The sequence below is a fragment of the Thermobia domestica genome, chromosome 6 (assembly GCF_964235325.1).
Source record: "Thermobia domestica chromosome 6, izTheDome1.hap1.1, whole genome shotgun sequence".
Taxonomy (NCBI): domain Eukaryota; kingdom Metazoa; phylum Arthropoda; class Insecta; order Zygentoma; family Lepismatidae; genus Thermobia; species Thermobia domestica.
In genome coordinates this window covers 30,183,782-30,209,748 of record NC_137459.1, presented here as the reverse complement: position 1 = coordinate 30,209,748, position 25,967 = coordinate 30,183,782, and the positions used below count along the sequence as shown (strand labels likewise).

Here is a 25,967-nt window from a genome sequence, read left to right as displayed (position 1 = left end):
AAAATATTAGTTCTGAGGTATAGCTGTTCTAAAGTTCAAACCATTGCTTAAAATAGTTTTTGCAACATTAACCCATTGCGTTCTAGGTGTCATTTTCCGAGCGCGTGCTGTAATAATGGTTTTATTTACTGTTGAAAGTCTGTCTAGACCGTTATAAATGGCAGTTATAGTTCACGCGTGAGGAGAGCATTCACATTACTGATAAAAACAATTATTTGTGTCGTGGAACATTTGGACTGAGAAAGGGAAATTCTGATGTTCTGAAGGGATTTTATGTTGTTTCAGGTTGGCAACACTGAGCGGAAATCAAAGACAAAGTGTTTTCTTTTTTCCGATCTCGAAGTTGCCAATTATTTATCGTCAAAATAAACACATGTGTCGTAACTGAATGCTTCTTTAGGCCTGCTATCTACTGAGACAACACTTTTCTTGTCTTTTCTGTCAGTAAGGTGCTGTCACCTAAGGAGAAATAGTAGAACTAAGTCTTAGCCTTTCATCCACTAACAAATTTCATCATCTCCAGGATTAATACGACCCCTAGTAAAGGATACGTTTTCATTACATCCACATGGATATCAATGGTACGCTAGTCATCTAAGGAGAAATAGTAGAACTAAGTCTTGCCTTGCATCCACTAACAAATTTCATCATCTCCAGGATTAACACGACCCTTAATAAGTGATACGTTTTCATGACTTCCACGCTGATGTCGTTGCTATGCAAGAGGTTAATTAATATGCGTATATATACGGTTAATATACGGTATATGTAAGTGTTATGTTTTTACTAGTCGTATCCTATGGTCTTACCCCTGCACATAGCTAAGTTCACTGTTCTTGAGCTGGAACCGCAGTGGCTTAGTGGTACAGCGTTCACGTCTGGTGTGACGGGTCCATAGTTCGATCCCAGCTTGCACCAAGTGGGCTTTGTGGTGGATAAATACCGTGTGCGTGAGTTTTCTCGGGGTTCTGCCGTTACCTCCCACTTTCTTCATTTCACCATTTCATTCACTTCTCATCATCACCGTCTCCTTTAGCCCATACGGCATAACGTGGGACGTAAAACTCAAAGATTTCATTTCATTTCTTGTTCATTGTTTAGTTTTATGAACTTTAAAAAGTTGAGAATGCTTCAAGAGCATTGCTAGAATGAACTTAAAAAAGAATGGAGAGCTGGAGCTGGAAAGATACTTGTGATTGTTCCTACATGCAAAAGTAAATCTTTTTTTTTTTTTTATCCGCGCCTTCTGTTTCTCGCAAAAATTCACAAAATATCATCTCTCTATGACTTACAGTTGCCGAGACATAGCTCCTTAAATCTCCAGGAATTCGAACTTTTTTTTTACCAATATCTAGAGAACGGTGGCCAGTTGGCTCGTAGCAGTTATCCAGTGGCCACCTTTTACTATTTGGTACCAAAAGGTTTACTATTCTCTTAGGTATTTTTCAATACCAATGTAATCTCTCTATGACTTACGGTTCCCGAGATATGGCTCCTTAAATCTCCCCCCCCCTTAAAAAAAGACCAATTTTTGGCCAACACCTTGAGAACGTTAAGTCATAGAGAGATGATATTGGTGTTAATCAATACCTGAAAGAGTAGTAAACATTTTGTTACCGATATTAACTGGTGGCCAGGCCAGTGGCCACCGGTTAATATTTTATACCAAAATGTTCACCATCCTCTTAGGTATTGATCAACATCAATATTATCTCTCTATAACTTAGGGTTCCAGAGATATGGCTCTTTAAATCTCCGAAAATCAGCCATTTTTCCCAATGTCTCAGGAATGGTAAAAGTGACGCGAAAAATTTTATTAGTTTCTCGGACAGTTTTCGATGTTCTATCAAATAAAGGACTATTTTTTTAAAAAAAATCACAAATAACAGACAGACAGACAGACAGACAGATATAGAGAATTCAGTTAACGAACTTTTTAAGTTTGTTGAAAAAAGCTCAGATTCAGCATGTTACTGACAACTGCCAGAATGACAAAGCAACACAGCCATTCTGTAACACATGATGCATTCTTTTTTTTTTCTGTCAGTTGTACTTGAATTATAAATGAGTATAGTTCACTCCTTCTGTATTCTGTAATCCAGTATCAAAAGTGGATTCGGTCGCATTTGACGGAGAATTTTACTCTACGAAGTGTGGATTTCTGAAAGCCCTGTGTCTTGAAGTACTATCGCATCTAGTGGTTTCATTTGACTATGTTTTGTTTTCTCTTCCAGGCCCTCAAGGTTCCATGGTAAGGTTTAACAAAGATGGTGACGCTTATGGAAGCTACAACATCTACCAATATCAGAAGACTGGAGATAACAAATACGACTACGTCCCGATAGGGTCATGGAAAGAAGGGTAAGTGAAACTTTTTTATTTGTTCTTATGATTACGGAAAATTACTTAAAAAATAACTGTAGAACACACCAGTGAAACAAACAAGGTGTTTGTATGTTGTCATACAAAATCGACATTAAGTTCAAGTGAGGTGATTTTTTTTTTGTGTATGTTTTTTCTTTAGAAAGAAAACTTGTATGCTAGTATCTTGTGAAGGGAATAATCAATTAAATTGTTCCAAAATAACACAAGAGACACTATCTGTAGAACATTAGAGAGCAGTCAATTCCAACTGGTCAATGAATGAGGAAACAAAGCAGAAGTAACAATCTCCTCTAAAACTTGTGTGCAATTCCTCCAAATTTGCCATTCTTGCCCCTAAATGCATTATTGTTGTTTAGTTACTGATTTTCGTTAATAGAACCAAGTTCGATCCCTGTAACGATGTAAGACACCAAATTTGACTCAGCTCGGTTGAATTATTTGAGCATTTCTGTAAACAAATTAAGACGAGCCTGTTTCTGAGCTTTAGTTAAGTTTGGTGGAATCCAACGGCTTGGAAATTTCCGTACGATTAGGTGACCACGCGAAGTCCATATGTATTGCTTTCATGTCAATGTTCAAAAATGTTCGGATTTCACGGTACGGTATGTTATATGCCAAATTCTATCAATAATTTTCCACACGATATCAACATTACTGTCAACAACAGACGCAGATGGACGAATTTCACGAAATTCCTCACTGAGAAATATTCGGCCATGCTAGAATTCGTACGACAAAATGTACAGTCCTGTTGGACGGTAGTTCATCCTCAGAAGCCAAATGAAATCGCTCGATACATTGTTTTCCGTCGCTCCGAAGATGGGCGGGCCGCACAAGGTAACGCCTTCTCTGGAGTCATGAGCCTTTATTTTTTGGTAATTTCATTGTTAGATAGGTATCAGGATTTATTTATTGATTGATATATTTATCTGATTAGGCATACTGAAGAAAGTGACCTGAGCATTGTAGGTAACATATATGATTAAATAAAGTGCAGATAACAGAACACAAGCATATATGATATTAGTTGCGATAATGGTGTTAGTTTTCTGCTTTGGGGCTACTCACAAGGAAGGGTCACTCAGTGGCTCCGCTGAGATCCGAACGAGACAATTGTGTTTCCATTTGATATTTTATAACTAGATGAATTCCCAAGTTATAAGTGCCACCGAGCGGAATATCGTGAGTTACAACATATTTTGTAATGTAAGAACTAAAAAAAAAAAAAAAAAAAAAAAAAAAAATTACCTGGCATAATAGTTTGAACCGAGCCATTTCTTCGAAAACGGTTGAGTAAGTGGAAAACTCGGCCAACACGTATCCCATCATTTTCAACGACAAACATTTTTGGGGTAAAAACTTTGTCCCAGATGGGGTCCAACTCAAAATTTTCAAATGGCAAGGGGGGTTAAGTGGCACATCATTTGAAAGCTGTTGTAAAATGAAAGAAAATGCAGCAAGTCTCGACTCTCTACAACAACCCTGTGCAAAATGGCGATGTGTCAAAGTGTAAACGAAAACTTAATTGAAAAGTTCATGGTCACCCCTATAAATCAAAAACGGTAAGACAAATGTGAAAACAGGAAAGGATGTGTGGCATTATTTTCAAACTACAACGATTAAAGTGAAAACGTCTTGTCCCAGGGTCCCCACATGGTCCCAGGTGGGGTCCAACTAAAAAGTTTCAAATGGCAACAGAGGTAGGACATCGTTTGAAAGCTATTGTTAAATGAAAGAAGACGAAGCGCATCTCGATTTTCTACGACAACCCTGTCCAAAATTGCGGTGGGTCAAAATGTAAACAAAAGCTTAATTGAAAATCTATTGCCACCTTGAATCCAAGAGGGCCGCTTCAAACCTATATCGAAAGGATAAGCGTACCAAACTGCTGAAGCTACGAAAACAAATTTGGCATTAATGTTGATTAGTAAGTGAATAAAATATGCAAAATGTTCAAAAACGCAACATCCTGAGTTCAAAATGCCGCACTATGAATCGAACGCATATCCAGCTCACACCACTGGTGTTGGAGAAGCGAACGTTTATGGTTAATAGTAGATATCCACAAAATATCAAAGAGTATAATCTGTAATCCAATGTGGCTCCCAGCGTGAAAAATGATTTTATATATAAATATGTTATTTCTTGGAATACTGTGACCAAACCAACAAAGTTTGACGCAGCTCGATGTACTGAAATGACTTATACATGTTTGGTACTACTCGCCAATCTTGAAAACGATTTTTTTTTTTTTTTTTTTGTATATTTGGTATTGCTTGAAGTATTGCGATCAAACCAACGAATGACATACAAATGTAACTATCACGAATACGTTACAACAGAGCCCCCGACCTACTGGTGCACCAAGTTCTTTCTGTATGAACTACGTATGACAAAATTAGAAAAATACCCAAAGGCATTCAACTTTTGTTTAGCAGCATGAGTAGGAAATCAGAGTTGTGTGTTCATCGCATATTCGTTATATTCAAGTAAATGATGTCGAGAGAACCGTGAGGAACGTGCATTAAGAACAAAATATATATGTGTTGTTACCGAATGAAATAATAGTTGAAGTGAATCGAAATTCAATTGTTCTTTAGTCTTCCTATTATTTCTAAATATATAATAGAGAAAAATAGAGATTTAGATTTCTACTATGAATAACATAGGTTTGAAGCGGCCCTCTTGGATTCAAGGTGGCAATAGATTTTCAATTAAGCTTTTGTTTACATTTTGACCCACCGCAATTTTGGACAGGGTTGTCGTAGAAAGTCGAGATGCGCTTCGTCTTCTTTCACTTAACAATAGGTTTCAAAACATGTCCTACCTCCGTTGCCATTTGAAACTTTTTAGTTGGACCCCACCTGGGACCATGTGGGGACCCTGGGACAAGACGTTTTCACTTTAATCGTTGTAGTTTGAAAATAATGCCACACATCCTTTCCTGTTTTCACATTTGTCTTACCGTTTTTGATTTATAGGGGTGACCATGGACTTTTCAATTAAGTTTTCGTTTACACTTTGATACATCGCCATTTTGCACAGGGTTGTTGTAGAGAGTCGAGACTTGCTGCATTTTCTTTCATTTTACAACAGCTTTCAAATGATGTGCCACTTAACACCCCTTGCCATTTGAAAATTTTGAGTTGGACCCCATCTGGGACCCTGCGGGGGACCCTGGGACAAAGTTTTTACTCCAAAAATGTTTGTCTTTGAAAATGATGGGATACGTATTGTCCGAGTTTTCCATTTACCCAACTGTTTGCGAACAAATGACTCGGTTAAAACTATTCTGCCAGCTTTGTAGCTTTTATATTACAAAATATGTTGTAACTCACGACATTCCGCCCGGTGGCACGTATAACTTTGCGATTCGTCTAATTATAACATATCAAATGCAAACACAATTGTCTCGTTCGGATCTCAGCGGAGCCACTGCGTGACCCTTCCTTGTCAGAGCGGATTTAGACACTTGGAGCTCTGTTAGTTAGAAAGCAAATGAGTTTGTTGATGAAATTATGTGCATTGGATGTATGAATGGTGATGATTTATACGAGAACGGGGGTTATGATGAGTGGTGGCCTGATCATGTTCATACATATCAAGGAGGTAGAGAAAAATTCGGCCCGAGCCTAATCCAGCCTGGACCCGAAAAGTTTTGGAGATTTTCGGCCCGAGTCCGGCCTGGCCCGATAAGTTTTTTTTTTAATTCTTGGCCCAAGCCCGGCCCGGGCTCGATAAATTTTAAAAGTTTTTGGCCCGACCCCGGCTCGATATTTTTTTTTAAAAAAAAGATAGCTCGAGCCCCAATCTTTATCAAAATTTAGTATTAAACTTGACCTAACCCTCAGAGACATTTTCTAAACTCTGGTTCACAACCTGACACTTGCCTCCCGAATGGTACCATTGCCTCCTAGAACTTTGCCTGTCATCGAGAGAACAAAAACTCTATTTCCTGTAACAAAAATTTAACTTAAATGATTTTTAGCAAAAGTGAAGATGGCAATATTGTTTAGCGACAGGCAAAACTTTCCCACCCCTTCTTGTCATATTTTGGGTTCAGTGAGGGTCAAGGTCAGAGCTCAATTTACCGCGCAATGCCTGCAATCCTCTATAGTGAAAGTGGAGCCGCTAAGCAACACAATCTGTAAGTAGCCATTGCATTCTTTGTAACATTTTTCACGGGCACACTTCTTCAACGTTTGACTTTACTCCAGTTATCGTTTAACGAAAGTCAATAATTATTAAAGAATTGCAATTAATCGGCCCGACCTGAAGAGAAATCAGTGTTGGCCCGCCCAAGCCCGACCCGGCCCAAAGAAATAACAGTGTCGGCCCGCCAAAGCCCGGTCCGTGCAGGTCTCTACAAGAAGGTGACCTAACGGTGAATATTCCTAACGTGGTGGAGTTGGTGTCTGGTCTAAGAGTTCATGGAAAATCGGATGAGCGTTCTATATGGCGTAGAATATAACGAGAGCGAAGACTATACAGATGTGATAAAAGAGTCGGTATAGATTTGCGACGGTAGACTTCTTGTGTTGGCGTCCGTGATGGTAAGGAATAAGCAATGCATAAAACATGGCGTTTCAGAACTTGTAGTTTATCATAAATTCCTGTGGAGCTGATAAAATGACGATATGTCCATGCATAAGAGCAGGACGAACCAAAACTTTATCCTATATTACTAATTTGCTGGTAATCGCTATATTGGAAATAACAATCCTAATATAAATATTTATTTAAAAGTGTTTACGAGAAATGTCCATTTCTTACACATATAAACTGCTAGTTTTGTGAAGAAAGAAATTAAATGAGCTTAAACAATCAAAAATAAACATAGAAACGTCTATTCTTCCGAACTTTATAATAGCAGAGTACTAACGAAACTGTTAGTAGTAGTTAGCTGAATCCTTTCCAGCAGTCCTACAATTTTTTTTCTTAAATAATAAATTTTGTCACCGATGATTATTGGCTGATTTGATATGAATTTACATTTACCATTTTCAATGAAAAAAAAAATAGATCCTCCAAATAATCTGATGTGTGCAACCTGCACTTCGAAATCTTTCTCTGGACATCCCTGAGAAAGAGAGAGAAAGAAAGAAAGAGAGAGAGAGAGAGAGAGAACAAACAGCAACGGAGGAAAGAACACAGGAGAAGGGAATGAAATAAACAAGGTTTGGCCATCAGCACTTTTTTTTTCAGTGTAAGTTCACCGGCCTTCTCCTTCTATTTTCAGTGTGCTTTATTAAAAAGGGAAGCAGTAAACTGTGACGTCATGGAACTTCATCGATATAAACTGACCAGTGAGAACAGTATGACCCATACCTATCTTTGGTTCACAGGACATCAGCAATACTGTTTGGCATGGAAACAGTGAGGCCTTGGTAGATGGCTGGAGGCATGGTGCACCACATTTTCACACACAACTTAACTAATCCATGTGAATCCCATGGATGAGCTTCTATCAGACGTTCAATGATAGCCGGAAGGTGTTCGATTGCGGTTAAGATCAAGTGAGTTTGGTGGCCATCGCAACAATTGAAATTCATCACTATGGTCCTTAGACCACTGCAACACAAAGATGGCCTTGTGAAAGAAACGCTGTTCTGCTGAAAGATGTAAACATATCTGAGGTGAACGAGTGTACATGATCAGCAATGACCCTACCGATATCTAGGAGCAGTCATGGTACCCTTCACATGCACTACGAAGCCAGGGATGACCATGTGAAGGTTTCCCAAATCATAATTGAGCACGATAGGTCTGTCATCAACCTGTTGTACATGTATCGACCATCTGTTTTTCTGAAAGATGACGGATTCTGACCCAATCATCAATGTGATGAAACAGTATTGTGATTCATCGGATCATGAAACGTTGTGTCATTACTCGGCGGCTCAATGATGATGGACACTTGCCCATTCTCTCGTAATGATGATGCCATGTGATTAACATTGGTACACGTGTGAGACATCGACTGCGGAGTCCAATATCTAACAGTGTACAGTGAATTGCGCTGGGGTGAACTACCCACACACTGCTTTGGCCAGCGTTAAAGTATATTGTTAATTCTAGACTGCGCTGGAGAAACAGTGTAGGTCAAAAACACGTGTTTTCAGGAAGCGATTTTTTTTTATTTTATTGATACCAAGCATAAGTATGAATCACTTATGCTAAAAGTACCAAGACGCGATTATTCAACTCACGTTCAGAATTGACTTATACCAAGTTAACCGGAGGTGGAGCATGAAACATAGATCTCCAATTTTGACTTGTCTTATTTTGGCCAATTTCTGACATACCGTTTCTCCCGCGCAGTCTAGAATCGTTCCACACTTTGTGCCCTATTCTGTTCTACCAACCTAGAGAGTTTACGACGTCTAACATATTTAATGAAGTGTGCCCGCCCCACGCCTTGTAGTTTGGTGCTGGTTTTACTCTCCTTATCTCACCTTTGGGAGGCACTTACTACAGCAGACCACGAGCTCCCAACAAGCTGCTTTCAGCTCTCTGCCCATCCTAATATGAGCCCTATCAAACTCTCATATAACGCCGGTCATCACTATTTCTATGCACAAGCAAGCATCACACTGACTGAGCGAGTGAGATCCGTATCACCGTCTGGCGAGCGAGTCTGCTGTGTCGCGTGCCTCTTACATCAGCCCAGAGTATTCGTTTAAAAAGTAGCGGTTGGTTATATTGTTTCAGCTGGTCAGTGTAAGTGTGACACGTCTCAGAAAACTCTTATTTAAATGGTAATGAAGATGTTGACAAAGTAACACATACGAAGTCGTACTTTTTCCCCTGATAACCCTACCTATTTACCCTATTTTCTCTTACTTTTATATAACCATCCACATGTTGTTTATGTCCGTTGTACCTTTGCATCAGGGGCGGATCCAGGGGGAGCGATCGGGGCGATCGCCCCCCAGAAGAGGAAACTTTCTTATTTTATATATAAAAATAAAACCCATCCCAAAGTTTGGAGCCCTTAAAAGTAGCAGTATGACAACACACCGCCCCCCGCAGAAGTCGATCCTTGATCCGCCCCTGCTTCGCATTGCATCATAGTATACAATATTGCCTACCAGATTAATACCGGAGTTATTTCTGCTCAAAAAGGATTTCAAGTAAATTGACTAGAAATGTTACAGCAATATGTGAGAACGTTTCATAATTTTCTGATAGTGAATATTGATAGATTTAATTAGCCTGCTTTTCGTTGCATTTCGTAGATGATTTCCTTTCGTAATTGTGCAAACTTCATGAGAACTGACGTAACGATCGACATATAATAATATCGCTCTACATTATAAGACGCTACAGTATTTACATTCTTTAAAACTTAGTAATATTTATTTTATATTCTTCAGAATTCATGGAGAAAGCCAAACTTCCAAATCAAATATGAAATAGGTTTTCTTGGCACTATAGTGATCCTTGACCTAGATCGTGCAGCGTGCAGCTTGACCTAGATTTACAAATTTCACCACCCAACAAAATGCTAGGGTGCATTCACATTGTCAACATTCATCCATGGAATTTTGCCAGTATCGTCTCGTATGCTAGACGAAAAACATCTCCCGACGGTATAATATTGTCAGATTGCTGCTGTGGTTTATTTTGTTTATTTTTGTTTTGGTTATTTTATACTTTTCCTATTATTATTGTCACCGATTAATTGGAATAATTGTTAGTGTTTGTGTTATACTTCTTTAAGTACTGTTGTTTTGTCGCTCGTTCACCATGTCTTCTAAATTTGGCAACGTTGTTGGTGCACTTCTTCTACTGTTTCACTTTTTTTCTCATGTGCGCCTTCGGAAGTCAGCTCCACGAATCTTACCGAATTCTTCCGATCCATCATTCGTGAGGGAAAGAAGTTCTCTGGTTCGTGTAAAGCGTAGGCTTCACGAGTCGTCACGGTGACTATAGTTGCCTTATACAATGTCACTTCACATCCTATGCTGTCTAATGTATGTAATTTAGATTGTACTGAGATGTTCAACTTAGCACATTCTCGCATATACGTCGCTCTTAAGGTTTCCGGTAACAAAGTTTTGTGAAAAATATTTTCCGACGAAAGAGAAGAACAAGCATCGAAATTTAGGATCCTTCACAGTGATAAACTTCTAAACAGGTTTCCCCAAATGAAAATGAGACTATGGTTATACCGAAAGAATAGTTGTTACAGGACATGTTGAATACAGTTAATGTGTAACATGACACTTACTGATATTTGCCTTTGATATTGAAGCAGTGATCCCAGCGTGTAGGAAGGGAGTGCATGGACTCAGTGTAGAATCTCCAGGGTTGCTAAAGGGTCTATTGTTCCATAATGTTCTGCACTTCCTGAACTCGTTAATCCTTCAGTGACATTTTTAAGAAGCCAAACATATGGGAGTCACATGGAGAGGTATTGAGACTGTACGAAGGATGTTTCACGACTTCCCATCGAAATGTTTTCAGCAAGTCGAGGAGCGTCTTTTTGGTCACATGTGACCTTGCATTGTTCTGGAGCAGCAGTGTTCCGTTTGAGAGAGCGTTCCTCTGCGATTTATTTTCTGTTTCAGTAACTGCGTTACACATTAATTGTTTCATCTCGGCTCGTTTGGTTGATTTGGAGAAATCTATATTGCACCAGACCGTGCTAAACAGATATCCCCAACTGAGGGAATAGTAGGTGATCCTGTTCGCTACAAGTTTAAACTGGGAAACCACACCACGTAATCACATCCAGAAATTTTTGTTTGCAGAGGTCAAAAGTTGGGGGGTCCACTACTACATACACAATATTAATGTAGCATTGAATCAGTATTTTTCTACACCCGAAAAGACGATACGTAATTGTCTAGTACTGCCATCTATATTCTCAGTAAAAATGATAAAACTATATTGTTTTTATAAAGAAAAAAGTAAAAATGAACTGTCCCAGACAACACGTACGTGTACGACACATGTGCACTATCCATGCATAAGCCGTACATTTGCACATGTGCATTTGTGTGGATGATGAACACATACATAACCCGTGCTTAAGCCGTACACGTGAATTTACGTGGATGAAGCACACATACATAACCCGTGTATGTGCACATGTGCATTTACGTGGGTTATGCACACGTACATAACCAGTGATTAAGTCGTGCATGTGCACATGTGCATTTGCATGGATAAAGTACATATTTACATAGCCCGTGCCTAAGCCGTTACATACACATGTGCATTTGCGTGGATGAAGCACAAGTACAGAACCCGTGCATAAAGCCGCTATGTGCACATGTTCATTTGCATGGATGAAGTACACATTTCTATAACCCGTGCTGTAGCCGTTATACACACATGTGCATTTGTGTGGATGCAGCTCACTCACGTAACCCGTGCTTAAGCCGTTATATACACATGTGCATTTTCGTGGATGCAGCGCACGTACGGAACCCGTACTTATGCCGTTATGTGCACATGTGCATTTGCATGGATGAAGCACATATTTATATAACCCGTGCTTAAGCCGTTATGTATGCATGTGCATTTTCATGGATGCAGCGCACGTACGTAACCCGTGCTTAAGCCGTTATGTGCACATGTGCATTTGCATGGATGAAGCACACATTTATATAACCCGTGCTGTAGCCGTTATGTACACATGTGCATTTGCGTGGATGCTGCGCACGTACGGAACCCGCACTTAAGCCGTTATGTGCACATGTGCATCTGCATGGATGAAGCACATATTTATATAACCCGTGCTTAAGCCGTTATGTACGCATGTGCATTTGCATGGATACAGCGCACGTACGTAACCCGTGCTTATAGCCGTTATGTGCACATGTGCATTTGCATGGATGAAGCACACATTTATATAACCCGTGCTGTAGCCGTTATGTACACATGTGCTTTTTGCGTGGATGCAGCGCATGTGCATAACCCATGCTTGAGCAGTGGATGTGCACATGTGCATTTGCGTGGATGAAGCACATTTAAATTACCGGTGCTTAAGCCGTTGTGTGCACATGGGTATTTGCACGGCTACTGCACGTGTGTATGAGACGTCCATAATACCGTGCAAGTGTATACTTTTACTTTCATTCTTTTACTCTCATTTTCATCAACAGAAAGTAACCTCCATTTTTGGTAGGTGTCGTTTTTCCTCCAGGCGGTGTTATAGAGACTTTTCGACGAATAACAGCTGAATGATTGTAAAAACTCCATAACGTCCACTGAGCTAGGATACAATATCAACAGGTGGCAGCATTGTACTGATGTAACTACTGTCAGACAGTTCGTAGGTTTACAAAATTATTTTCGTGACCGATTACAGTAGAATATGTTGCGTTATTTGTTACTTGGCAAACATGTCAAAGATACTACCTAAAGCTTTGCTCGTTGCAAATAATAAACTCCAAAACTAAAATTCTCACTGACAATTATTAGTTACTTGTTATACACTTTGAAGGTGATGTCTTTGCAGTTCATACTCTCTCAACAGCTAGACGTACCATACGTCACGAGCTGTATTTTGTACCAAGCCTAGCCTAGCTGAGAATCGTTAACGTGCTTTCGAGGACATTGTGTAGCATACGCACAATAGAGACCAACACGCATACGCTCTCTCTGGGATTGACAGTACTTTTCAGTGCTGGATGGTGAAACCTATCATCATCGTTGTACACCGTTTCATCATATCATCGACATCATCCTGACTGATCATTGTTATTCACTTCTCATATTGTACTGGCTTCGGCCACTCCGCAGTCTTCGCGATCCGTGGGTGTGTCCCCTGTGAACTCGATGGAGTGCAAGGGGGCCAAACCCAGAACGGGTCCCAATTCCCAAAAACGATCAGGTGAAACACTACAATCACAAAATCAGAAAAAGCAACCTCGTCCTCGATCAAGATCTCCTGTCAGTCAGGCTTCCGAAAGTGACCTATATGATCTAGCTATGGACATCGCTTCAAACCAACCTCCAGCAACCTTCAATTATCTTCTCACTAATGCTGACAACAAATACTCTAATCCAAAACACATTCTAATTCAACTTATGAAATACTATCCGCGAGCTAATGTTTCAGAAATCATCTTCACTAGAAACGGAATAATTATAAAATCTCCAGATCAAAACTTCCTTACTACAATAAGAAACAAAGCAGGATTTCACATCTTTGGCGACAAAGCTAACATCCAAGCTCTCTCTCAAACCAGAAAAAAGCAACCACCGCCACCTCGACGCCAACCCATGTTTTCAGTGGTGATAAAAGGCGTTCCACCAGCATATTCCGATAAAGAAATCCTCGACGAATTAAGACTCGAATGTTATGAAGTTCACAAATGCATTCGCATCAAGTGTCAGTCCGGTCCCACCTATCTCGTTCGAGTTCTTACAACATCCAAGGAAACAGTAGACGATCTGCTGCAAAACGGTGCTTATATCTATCGCAGACGTCATAGAGTAGAACCATCCCGCACTTCACCACCACTCCCAATCCGCTGCGAAAGATGCCAAACATATGCCTCACATCTGACTAAAAACTGTCCAAACTCACCCCGCTGTGGACACTGCAATGAGGACCATTCCACTAACAACTGTCCTAACCTGAAAAAACCACCTCTATGCAATACCTGCCATCAACAACACCCAACCTATAGTTATAAATGCCATCAAAAACCTGCTCCACCTACTGATAAACCTGAACTATCCGTTCCCATCCGCACCACCGATTCCGCTACACCACCTGCTAACTCCTTACGAGAACCCATCACAGCTGAGGACTTGCTCCGTTTCACCACTCTTGTTCTTCAAAATATCCAGCCCTTCTTACGCCCACACATTCTTATGCAGGTCGATCACATAGCCCAACAATTATTTGGCCTACAACTTTCTGCCACTTACACCGGTCCACATGCCCACTTTTCCATCACATCTACTAAAACAGATCCAGAATGGCCATCTCTATAATTTACAACCATCGCCCAACAACTTCTAAAACACTATCAATCTTCATGGCAGTCACTTTCCTCTTCATTAATATCCGATCTCTTCTCACTCACAAAGCAGTTTTTGAACAACTCCTAAGGGAGAAACAAATACTGGCTTTTGCGTTGAACGAAACCTATCTCAAACCTACACATCATGTCCGTTTTCCACAGTTTCAACTACACCGTCATGATTGCTCTAGACCATACCAACGAGCAAATGGAGGCACTGCAATTGGAACATATCACAATATCCCTGTACGCACTCACTATTTTCCAAAGCCACATAACCTTCCCGAGTATTCCATAGTCACACTATATTTTCGCACCAAAATCATCACTCTATGCACTATCTACATTCGACCAGGCCACCCCATACCATATGAATTTTTTCAATACATTGACAATACTTTTCGGCATTACATCATCATGGCAGACATAAATATTCATTGCCGCCCGCAGGCTGAGAAACAACAGTTTCACAACTACATATCTAATATCATTGCCGCCGATTTTCATCATCTCCCATCGCCATCTCGCCCCATCAGCAACACTTCCCCAGACATAGTTATCAGCTCTGCGTCTCTGAATATTCAAAATCTTAGGGTTCTCCCACCTTTCGGCAGCGATCATGCTCCGATACTTCTCGATATTATTCTCACCCATTCAGCTCAAACACAACCACCGCCCATTCACTACTTTGATTATAAGCATGCAAATTGGACTAATTTCCAAGCGGATCTTACAAATTCGATACAGCATCTTCCAGAGCCTACCTCAGAGCACGAACTCTATGACCTTGTTGACCAACTCACAGCATCTCTTGACACAGCCACCCACAATAACATACCCTTACGTATACGTCATCCACACAAACCTCCGATCCCTCCACAATACCTTTCCATCCTTGCTGCTTCTCGTCGCTCTTTCCGTGACTTTCAACGTACTCATAATCCTATATCCTTAGCACAGCATCGTCGTTGGACCCGCATGCTTCATAATTACCTTACTGCCTATAAAAGAAAACGTTGGATCTCCACCTGCAACTCCCTCTCAACTACATCACATCCTACCAAATTCTGGCAAAAATTCCATCAGTTAACTGGTCAAACTCGACATACATCATACCCTATCATCTCTCATCATCATCCTCTCCAAACCGATACTGATAAAGCAAATGCTTTTGCCTCCTTCTTCCAAGAAATATTTACCCCTACCGTACAACTACCACATCCAACTATCACCCGACGTGTCGAACGCCTTGCAAATCCGCACTCCCCCCTCCTACAACCCAACATTCACCATCAACTCACCGATTCACCTCTTAATGATCCCATTACTCCTGCAGATATCTCAGCCTCCATCAAATCGAAACGTACCACGGCGCCTGGCTTTGACCACATTACTTATAAACTCATAAAAGCCTCTCCTCCCGTCTTATATACACTTCTTGCAGCCATATACAACTTCATTCTCCGCACCGGCTTTTATCCACCACAATGGAAAATCTCAAAAACTCTACTTTTCACCAAACCCAATAAATCTCCTACAGAACTCTCATCATACCGTCCTATACAACTGACATCAGTACTCAGCAAAATCTTTGAACGCATTCTTGTCAGTCGCCTTCATAACCATCTTTCTGAACGAAACCTCATTCCTCTTCATCAAGCTGGTTTTCGCCCAAACATCAGTATTTCCGATCAACTCTTACGCCTCACGACTGCCATAACTAATCATTACAATACCTCCAAACCTTCCTGCCTGTTACTGTTCGATCTTGAAAAGGCTTTTGACAAAGTTTGGCATGCCGGCCTCATCGCAAAACTTCTCTCTTTTCATCTTCCTTTCTCCTACATCAGATGTATCCATTCTTTCCTTTCAAATCGTATGACTTACATTACCGTCAACCAATCACTTTCACATCCGATCTTTCTTCACTGTGGTGTTCCTCAAGGCTCTGTTCTTTCACCCCTTCTTTATGTATTATACGTAGCAGACATGCCCCCTCTACCACCAAATGTCTCATTATATCAATATGCCGACGATACAGCTTTTTTCACCACAGCCAACACTGTTCAACAGATAAATCGAACACTTCAACAAGCAATTGATGCCTTCACTTCCTGGTGTGACAAGTGGCGCCTAACAATAAATCCCCTCAAAACACAGGCTATCATTTTTCTTCCACCTCGCTGCCGATCACGAATTCATCGCAATCCTGCTCTTCTTCATATTCACGTCAATGGCACTTTCATACGCCCATCATCACAAGCAACATACCTCGGAATCATCTTTGACTCAAAACTCAGCTGGAAACCTCACTTACAGAAAATCCGATCACAGGCTACAAATCGATTAAACCTTCTCCGGCGGCTAGTGGGCACCACTTGGGGCTTACATACTGACACTGTTATTAAGACTTATAAGGTTTTCCTTCGACCTGCTCTCACACATGGCCATATATGCTGGATCTCTGCCCCTGACACACTATATACTAGACTTGCAATATCCGAACGTCATGCTCTCCGCCTTGCCTATCGCATAAGACTACCAGCACCAACTGCCGATCTCTATCGCCGTATCAACTTTCCCACCATCTTACAACACTTGGAAACACTCCGCACAAAATACATAACAAAAGTCATTGCCGAAGGTAATCCGCTCTTCCTCGACACCTTTCACCAGGACATCATTCATGATACCCCTCCTCAACATCAAGCCACACCTCTTCAACATCTTCTTACTCTGTACCATACGACTTTAGACGATAATGACCCCCACAAGGCCGATTTTGCTATATACCGTCCACCTCATCTTAGTCCATGCATTTATCCATCTCTGCACTAGTGTTCCATCAATGTTGCTAGCAGCGGGCTTCATCTGTCCTCATCAGCCCTGTGACGCCCCAGGGCAGAAGATAACCATTCACTCGTCCATACTAACATTACCCTCGTGTTTGTGACGTCCATCAGCACTTCACCTCATCTCTCATAAAAAAAATAAAAAATAAAAAAATAAATAAATAAATAAATAAAAAAAAATAAATAAATAAATAAAAAATAATAATAAAAAAAAGATGCCCACAAATAAGAATGAAATGAAATAAAATAAAATAATGCTCATAACCCTCAATGCCCCCCTATAAATAAAGAAAATTCCCCATACCTATAACTCTCGTCCCGAAGAAAGGGCATAACCCTTTGACCGGCTTAACCCTTAAAAAAAAAAATCTTTGCAGTTCATACTTTCCATAGGTTTGCCTCTGAAGCGCCACCTACTTAGAACGGTGACGGTTTTTGAAAACCTTCCTACTCCTGATCCCGGGCTTTTCTCCGCGTTTTTTCAGGACACTGTTCATCAGACTTATCTCAGCCAAGGGTGTACAGTGTCACTGCATTAATAGGGGAACTGCCTTACCTGGACTACTATCCAAACGGGTAGTCCAACCTTGCTATCATCACATCACATCACATCACATCATATACACAGCATTTGGGCATCTGCCCACCAGATAGACTTCACTATGGCGGATAATGGCACGAAACCTGGTAAACGAACTAGCGGACGACATACGAATCTACCTACTGTTGTCGATGGACCATCTGTTTGTCCCACGAAGGTGGGGCCACGGAAGGGATCATCAAAGACACAAACGAATGTTTCTGGCTTTCGCCAACGGAAAGATTCTCAAACTTCTTGTGCATCTGTCGAATCTTCTACATCAGTCCGATCCAGGTCGCCTCAATCAAAGGCTAGCTATGCTGCCCGAGTTCAAAACTCACCGCCGAAAAAAAGCATCATACTGAATACCCGACCAATGACGCTATGGATATAAGACCACCAGCAGATTCTACTCCTCCATCTGTTCAGTCATCTTTTGCCATCCTTCTCCGCAATTACGACACGAAGTTCTCAAATGAGAAATTTGTTGCACTCCAACTAAGGAAGTATCTTCCACGTGCTGCCATCAGGGAAATAGTGCACACAAGAAATGGTTATATCTTTAAAACGTCTGACCCTGATCTATACACGACGATTCGAAACAAAGTGCCTATAGATACTTTCGGAGCACAAGCCGAAATCACCAATCTCACTAATTCGACACGCAAGCAACCCCCTCCACCACGGAGACCCTCGCTTCTTTCTGTAGTCATCCGAGGTGTCGACCCGTCTTACACAGACGAGGAAGTTCATGATGAACTAAAACTCGAAGGCTACACCATTTCTAAAGTACTCAGAATTCGCAACGATCGTGGGCCCACTTTCATGATTCGCATCCTCACACCCCATCAAGAGACAATCGACGATTTGCTTGCACATGGAGCTTTCATATATAACCGTAAACATAGAGTCGAACCATCGCGTTCAATGGCACCCTTACCAGTTCGATGCGAACGCTGCCAAGAATATAATACGCATAATACAGCTGACTGTAAGAATGACTTCAAATGCGGTTACTGTGCAGGACCACACTCAACTCGTTTATGCACTAATTTGCACCAACCAGCGAAATGTTCTACATGTCCGGACAGCCACCCTACTTATAGCTATAAATGTAAAGCAAAACCGGACCCAACGCCGCAACATCCGGAACTGGTTGTACCCTTGCGTACCACAACGCTTGTTACCACCCCTCCGCCCACAGTAGATACCCCAGTCGCAATAAATCAACTCCTTACTTTTCTTACTCTTTCACTGCAAAATATCCATCTTTTCATCCGACCACACATCTTACAGCAAATCACCCTTGCAGCCAAAGCAACATTTGATATTCACTTCACAGCAACATACTCTGGAAACTCAGTGCATTTTCATGCTTCTCCAACAACTCAAACCGGTTGAATTTAATTTCATCATGGCTCTAAACTTTCTTTATTTGAACATCCGATCCTTTACTAAAAACAAATCTTTGTTTCAAACCCTGCTACTCGAGGAACATATAACAGTTTTCCTCTTAAACGAAACATTCTTAACCAAAGCAACTCCATGTCGCCTACCAGGATATACCATTTTACGTGCAGACAATCTACAGCCCGCACAGCGCGCTAATGGGGGCGTAGCGGTTGGTTTCTCCCCTTACTTGCCTTACCGTCAGTTCTATTATACTCATACACCATTACCCGAATATATAATTTCCACTGTATATTTCAAATCTATTATCATTACCATAGCAACCATCTACATCCGGCCTGGCCATCCTCTCCCAATACAATTTGTACAACATATTTCGAACACCTATAGCCACTATATCATCATGGCAGATTTTAATATGCACAGTCGCTCAGATCACGATCGTACCAATTTCGCAGCTTTCATCACCACACACACCACTGGAACCATTCACCAGTTACCAAAACCCACTCGGCCAATCTCTGACACAACACCAGACATCGTTATTACGTCTAGCAATCTAATAACTCATAGCACTATTTCCGTACTTGATACCCTGGGAAGTGACCATGCTCCTGTTAAACTCTCAATAAATCTTCACTCTTCTGCTTCACCTCGTCCTCCATTGCCTTCACGCATCTGTTTCCGCTTTGATAAAGCTAACTGGAACTCCTATCGCTCTTATCTTACTAAACGCACTCAACATCTTTCATCTCCCCCTTCCGAAGATGACCTCTACAGCACTGTCGATACACTCACTTCTACTATACAGGAAGCTAGCACTCTTTACATTCCTACCACCAAAAATATTCCATATCAACCTCGACTGCCACCACATTACCTGACTATGATCACACGTTCTCGCCAACTTTATCGAGATTATATTCGCACACGAAATCCTGATGCCTTACACCATCATCAACAATTGCAGAGAACTGTGCACAACTACATCAGGGCTGGGTGAAAACCTGTAATAATCTTTCTACCACCAGTCATCCTACCAAATTTTGGAAAAAGTTCAACGGTTTATGCGGCAAGTTCACAAAAACTCCTTACCCCATTCTGATCGGCAACTCCGCAGCTCACACAGATACGGAGAAAGCAAATGCCTTTGCAGATCATCTGCAGAACATTTTCACACCACCACCCCCTGGAATGACACCCCATGTTGCAGACAAAGCTAACACTTCTCCATTCTTGCAACCCAATACCATGCATGAACTCAGTGTCGATCAACATGTTACTGCACCCATCACTGTCCAGGAGGTCACAGATACCATCAAATGTAAACGGAACACAGCGCCAGGCTTCGATAATATCACCTATCTTCAGATCAGGGAGTGTCCCCCTACACTACTCATCCTCATCGCCAATCTCTTCACCTTTATACTCCGTACAGGCTACTTTCCTTTGTCTTGGAAAACATCTAAAACACTCATGTTTCCAAAACCACATAAGCCTCCTCATGAGATCTCTTCCTATAGGCCAATCCAACTCACAAGCACATTCAGTAAAATCCTTGAACGCATTCTCGTGAAACGCCTTCATATCTACCTCAACACAAGAAATATCATTCCTCTCACTCAAGCAGGTTTCCGTCCTTCTTTCTCTATAAACGATCAACTCTTACGACTAACAAGCCTTATCACCACACACTATAACAGAGTGAAACCATCATGTCTCGTCCTATTCGATCTCGAGAAAGCGTTCGACAAAGTGTGGCATCTCGGACTTATTCATAAACTAATCAGGCTCCAGCTTCCTACACCATACATCCGGCTTATTTTTAACTTTCTCTCAGGTCGTCTTACTTATGTTGCCATCAACGAACATCTCTCTCATCCTATATTCTTACTATCCGGAGTTCCACAGGGTTCTGCCCTCTCCCCGCTGTTGTACATTCTGTTTGTTGCTGACATGCCACGTCTCCCCGAACAAGTCTATTCTTTCCAGTACGCAGATGATACTGCCTTTCTCGCCCTAGGAACATCCATCCAGCATATAAATAATATCCTACAAACAGCCATCACAGATTTCAGCTTTTGGTGCCGGAAGTGGAAACTCACCATCAACGCTACAAAAACACAGGCTATCATCTTTCTACCGCCAAAGAAAACAACTAAGGTTCGCCGCAATCGCCGTTGCCTATCTCTTCACGTGGACCAGGTTCCACTACGGGCTACTAAGGCAGTCACCTACCTAGGCATCACATTCGACACACACCTTACCTGGACGCAACATCTTAAAACAGTTGTGACCAAAGCGCATAATCGTCTGAACTTACTTAAACGTCTCGTAGGAACGACATGGGGTCTCAAATCACACACAGTCTTAAACACCTATAAAGTATTTCTCCGTCCTAGTCTCACCTATGGTTTCACAGCTTGGATTGCAGCATCAGACAGATTCTACAACAAACTTCTTATTCTCGAACGTCATGCTCTCCGCATTGCATTTCGCATAAAATTACCTAGCCCCACACAAGACTTGTATCAACGCACTACTTTTCCTACCTTGCAATACCATCTTGAGTCCCTTCGACTCTCCTACATACGACGCCGATTCCAAACCCAACATCCACTACTTTTCGATACAATGCACTACATAGCCCTACATCCCACACCCACACGGTATCTTCACACGTCATTATCTCTTCTATTTACATTATACCATTACACGCTTCCTCCTGATGATCCCTCACTCTTGCTTCTGAACGATTACGTCACTCATGTTCATTTACCTCTCATTTTTCCATCATTTCATGCACAGTAATTTTCTCATACTAACTTGGGTTCATCATGTCTCTCATCATAGCCTAGAGTCCCCCTAGGCAAGAAGATAACTGCATTCGTCCACTAATATGTTCCTATGTGTTGTCCTGTGCTCGCACCTCATCTCATACTTCATCCTCATTAATTATATTACTATACTACTGCGTTATTATCACCTAGTTTCTATTCTCCTGATTATGTTTATTGTATATGTTACCTAAATAGTGTTCCTCATGTATTGTACTGTTGATCTTTGTTCATATTCGTCTTTCATAACAGCTATGTATGTATGTTTATGTTGTCTATATGTATTTGTCTCTTTCTTCACCTAATGTTAAGGAACGCAAAGTTCCTTAAGTCCATTCCTACTATGGAAGAAATTAAATAAAGCACTTAGACCAACCAGAGATTCACAATCCTCAATTCCTTCACATCACTTCCCTAAAAGAGGGCGTAACCCTCTCAAAGGTAGCTAGCCTCAGCTAGCAATGTAAAAAAAACTTTGCAGTTATAGATTGTGTTACTGCGTAAAACACCAAATATATAAACTTGCTTTTTTCGTTGCATCTCGAATTTGCTTTTACATCACCTCTGTACTACGAGGAAATCACCTGTGCATTACATGTAAGTCATCTGGGTACTGTTTCAAATCACCTCTATCGTACATGTAAATCATCTGGGTACTGCGTGTAAATCACCTGTGTGCTACCTGTAAATCACCTGTGTGTTACGTGTAAATCATCTCTGTCCTACATGTAAATCACCTCTGTCCTACCTGTAAATCACCTGTGTGTTACGTGTAAATCATCTCTGTCCTACATGTAAATCACCTGGTTACTGCGTGTAAATCACCTGTGTGCTACATGTAAATCATCTATGTGCTACGTGTAAATCACCGCTGTCCTACATGTAAATCATCTGTGAACTACATGTAAATCGAATATGTGCTACTTGTAAATCACCTGCGCGGTAGGTGTAATTCACTTGTGCAGGACGTGTAAGTTGCACATGTTCTGTGCACGTGAAGATGTTGAATAGGACCTGGCATGTATATGTGCATCACATGTACAGGCGTGCATTTATACAGATGATGCACATGTTGCATCCGTGCAATTGTACATGTACTATACGGATACTGTACGTGCATTGTGCTGTCTGGGGTAAGACCAAATCTTTATGCTACAGCAGTCATTCCTCTACTAAACAAGTATATCTTTATTGAGAAAGGGTACGATATTTTAAAGTTTTGGGGAAATATCTGAACGCGATGATACCATTGTGAGTGCGCCCCTAACCAGTAAATATATTTCCCACCTTTAGATACAATGCCACTACAGTCAGTCTGATTTTTACTAGGGAAAAGCTCAGAAGTACACACCAAATAAAATATATAAAATAGAGATGGCTAAGATGAGGGAAATACGTTGCTTAAATAGCAACAGGAGCGAGAGACACAGAATTGTATTGAGAAAAAATAGGGGAAAAGGCATTGAGATAGACCAAGAAAAAATCTTCGGGAATTGATAATAGCAATTCAGAGTATATTGGCTCCGCTCATGATAGAAATTAATTCACAAATTTTGTTTCTGTGGTGACGAACCTTTCGATTCCTTAAACCATGAAGTAACTTAGTGTTTATTATTATGCACAAAATTGCTTTCCACTATTTGGCGCTCCAAACATGGTACTGACAAACTTACGTACCAAGACTTGGAACGCTTTATGAATAAGATTTACTAGAATTTGCATTTTTGCAACGAAAGTAAAAGTGAATTTAAATCAAATTTATTAAATCGTTATGAACTTAAAAATTCTAGAAACATTCAAGTAGGCAATGGAGATTTCTATAATTCACATTTTCATACTACGGAGTATATATTAATGGCCATATGCTGTTCTTACAGTTGATTTAATTTAGAAATAAACCTTAGAATTATTACATATAATACACCTATTTGCACTTTCCACCCATCTGCTTTGAAAGAAATTTATATCATTGAAAAATGAAGAGAACTGTGAAGTTTATTTCTGAAAACTTTCGGATTAACTTCCTAGGATTATACTCGTTAGGCTAAATGAGACGATGATTAAAGCAAATGAATGATGATGGAAGATTTGGTGGAATGAGAATGTGTGAGGAAACGAGAGTAGCCCGAGACAACCCACGGACATGACGTTGTCCATCACAAACTTACTTGGGCGAGGATCGAACCAGGGACCCCATGCACCAGAGGTAAGCGCTCTACTACTGAGCAACCGTACCCTTTAGTTTATTCCTGAAACAGTCTATCAGGATATATAGTCGAGTTTTCTCGTGGCTATATGGCTATCGTAAGAAACCATTGGTTGATGGTTGATGGGTGCCTGCAGCAAAGCAAGAGGGGAAATAAGCCACCTTCATTTTCGAAAGGACCACGATTCCAGGGAATACATGTCAAAACATTTTAGATTTGCTTACTTTCCCACTACAGAATTTAATGTACGAGGTGGAATTAAAAAAATACGGTATTAGAAACAAAGTAATAAGCTTACATGGAATTTGATTTAGTCTCCTTCAAAGTACCGTCCTTGGCTAGCAATACGTTTATCCGAACATTGAATCCCTGACTGAAAGCATTTCTGCAAGGCTTCTTTTGGAAGAGCGCGCATCAGCTCTGTCGTGTCCCTCTTAATATCAGGAATGTTGTCAAAACATTTTCCTTCGGGCACGGTTTTATTTTTTGAAAAAAAAAAATCAGAAGTTGTGTGTTACTAAATATGGTGCGTGAGGTGGATATGGACAGACAGGAACACTTCTTCCGGCCAAAAACTCGCCGATCAAAAGCAATGTGTGGCATAACGTGTTTCCGTGGTGAAGAAGGAATCCATTTAATGGGCGGTTAAAATGCTTTTCATGAACCCATACGAGATGTTAGTTCTTCGGAAAGCTGTCGAATAGTCATTCGCCTTTCTGAACAAATCCACTTTTTGCACGTTTTCTCACCTGTTTCGGACGTCGAAGGACGTCTTGATCTTTGCTCGTTTTCAACTGACTCATTGCCGCTTTTGAATTGCTCATACCACTTGCAAACAGGCTTCAATGCCACCATTTTATCGCCATGCACTGACTTGGACATTTCGTGAGCATCTTTGGCACTTTTTTTTCAGCTTAGAAACTAACTAACTAACTCACGGCCTATGAAACCCAGAAGTTCAATGCCGCGTTCACAAAAGCTCTCCACTGACTTCTATCCTTAACCAATTGGATCCAATGTCTACCTTGTATTCCCTTAGAAGGACTTTTGCAACTTAGAAGAAAATTTAATGTTGACGCGCGAGAGATACATTTAACACGTCCTTTGTCTTCTGCATCTGGAAGCAAACTGACACGTCACAACTTGTTCAAGGTCAACACTGATTGTACCAAAGGTTTAGGCTACCGGGCTTACTAGTTGAAATGAGTACAACATTGATAGATGGCACTGTTCAACCATATTCACTTTTTAATCACACTTTGTAATTACTGTAGTTAATAATGCTGTGCAATGTGCGTCAATAACTATTGTTTTACATGGAACATTACGTACATCAAGGTATATATGTATTCATGATTTGTTTTGTATGTCAGTCATCTGCATCCTTGGAAAAGAATCCTGCCGAAGTTTTTGTCCTGGTTCGATTCCCAGTGAGAGCCCATGTTGTTCGGATCCAAAGTTAATATTTAGGTGCATGTTTCATATAACATTCTTTCTGAAAAGAACGTTAAACTTCATAGAAAAGTAACCAAATGAGACACTGTATAACTGTCAAAATAGGTCATTGAAAACAATACACGAAAAATCTTTGTTTATATATAATACTAGCTTATTTAAAATTGAATACTATCGGGGGAAAAAATCATGCTTTGATTGTTTTAAGTATGGCTATTCACTGTATTTAGTAGCTCAAAGTGATTATATGATAG

The 25,967-nt window shown here is 40.7% G+C and overlaps 1 protein-coding gene across 2 annotated transcripts in view; it reads left to right on the top strand.

The window, feature by feature from the left end:
- Positions 1 to 25,967, top strand: part of LOC145687918 (metabotropic glutamate receptor 8-like) — a 1,213,247-nt gene that overhangs the window by 1,103,286 nt on the left and 83,994 nt on the right. For both annotated transcript variants that reach the window (XM_081761477.1, XM_081761476.1), the window contains exon 8: positions 2,235 to 2,361. In XM_081761477.1, the coding sequence (XP_081617603.1) occupies positions 2,235 to 2,361 (127 nt within the window). The remainder of the gene's footprint in view (positions 1 to 2,234; positions 2,362 to 25,967) is intronic.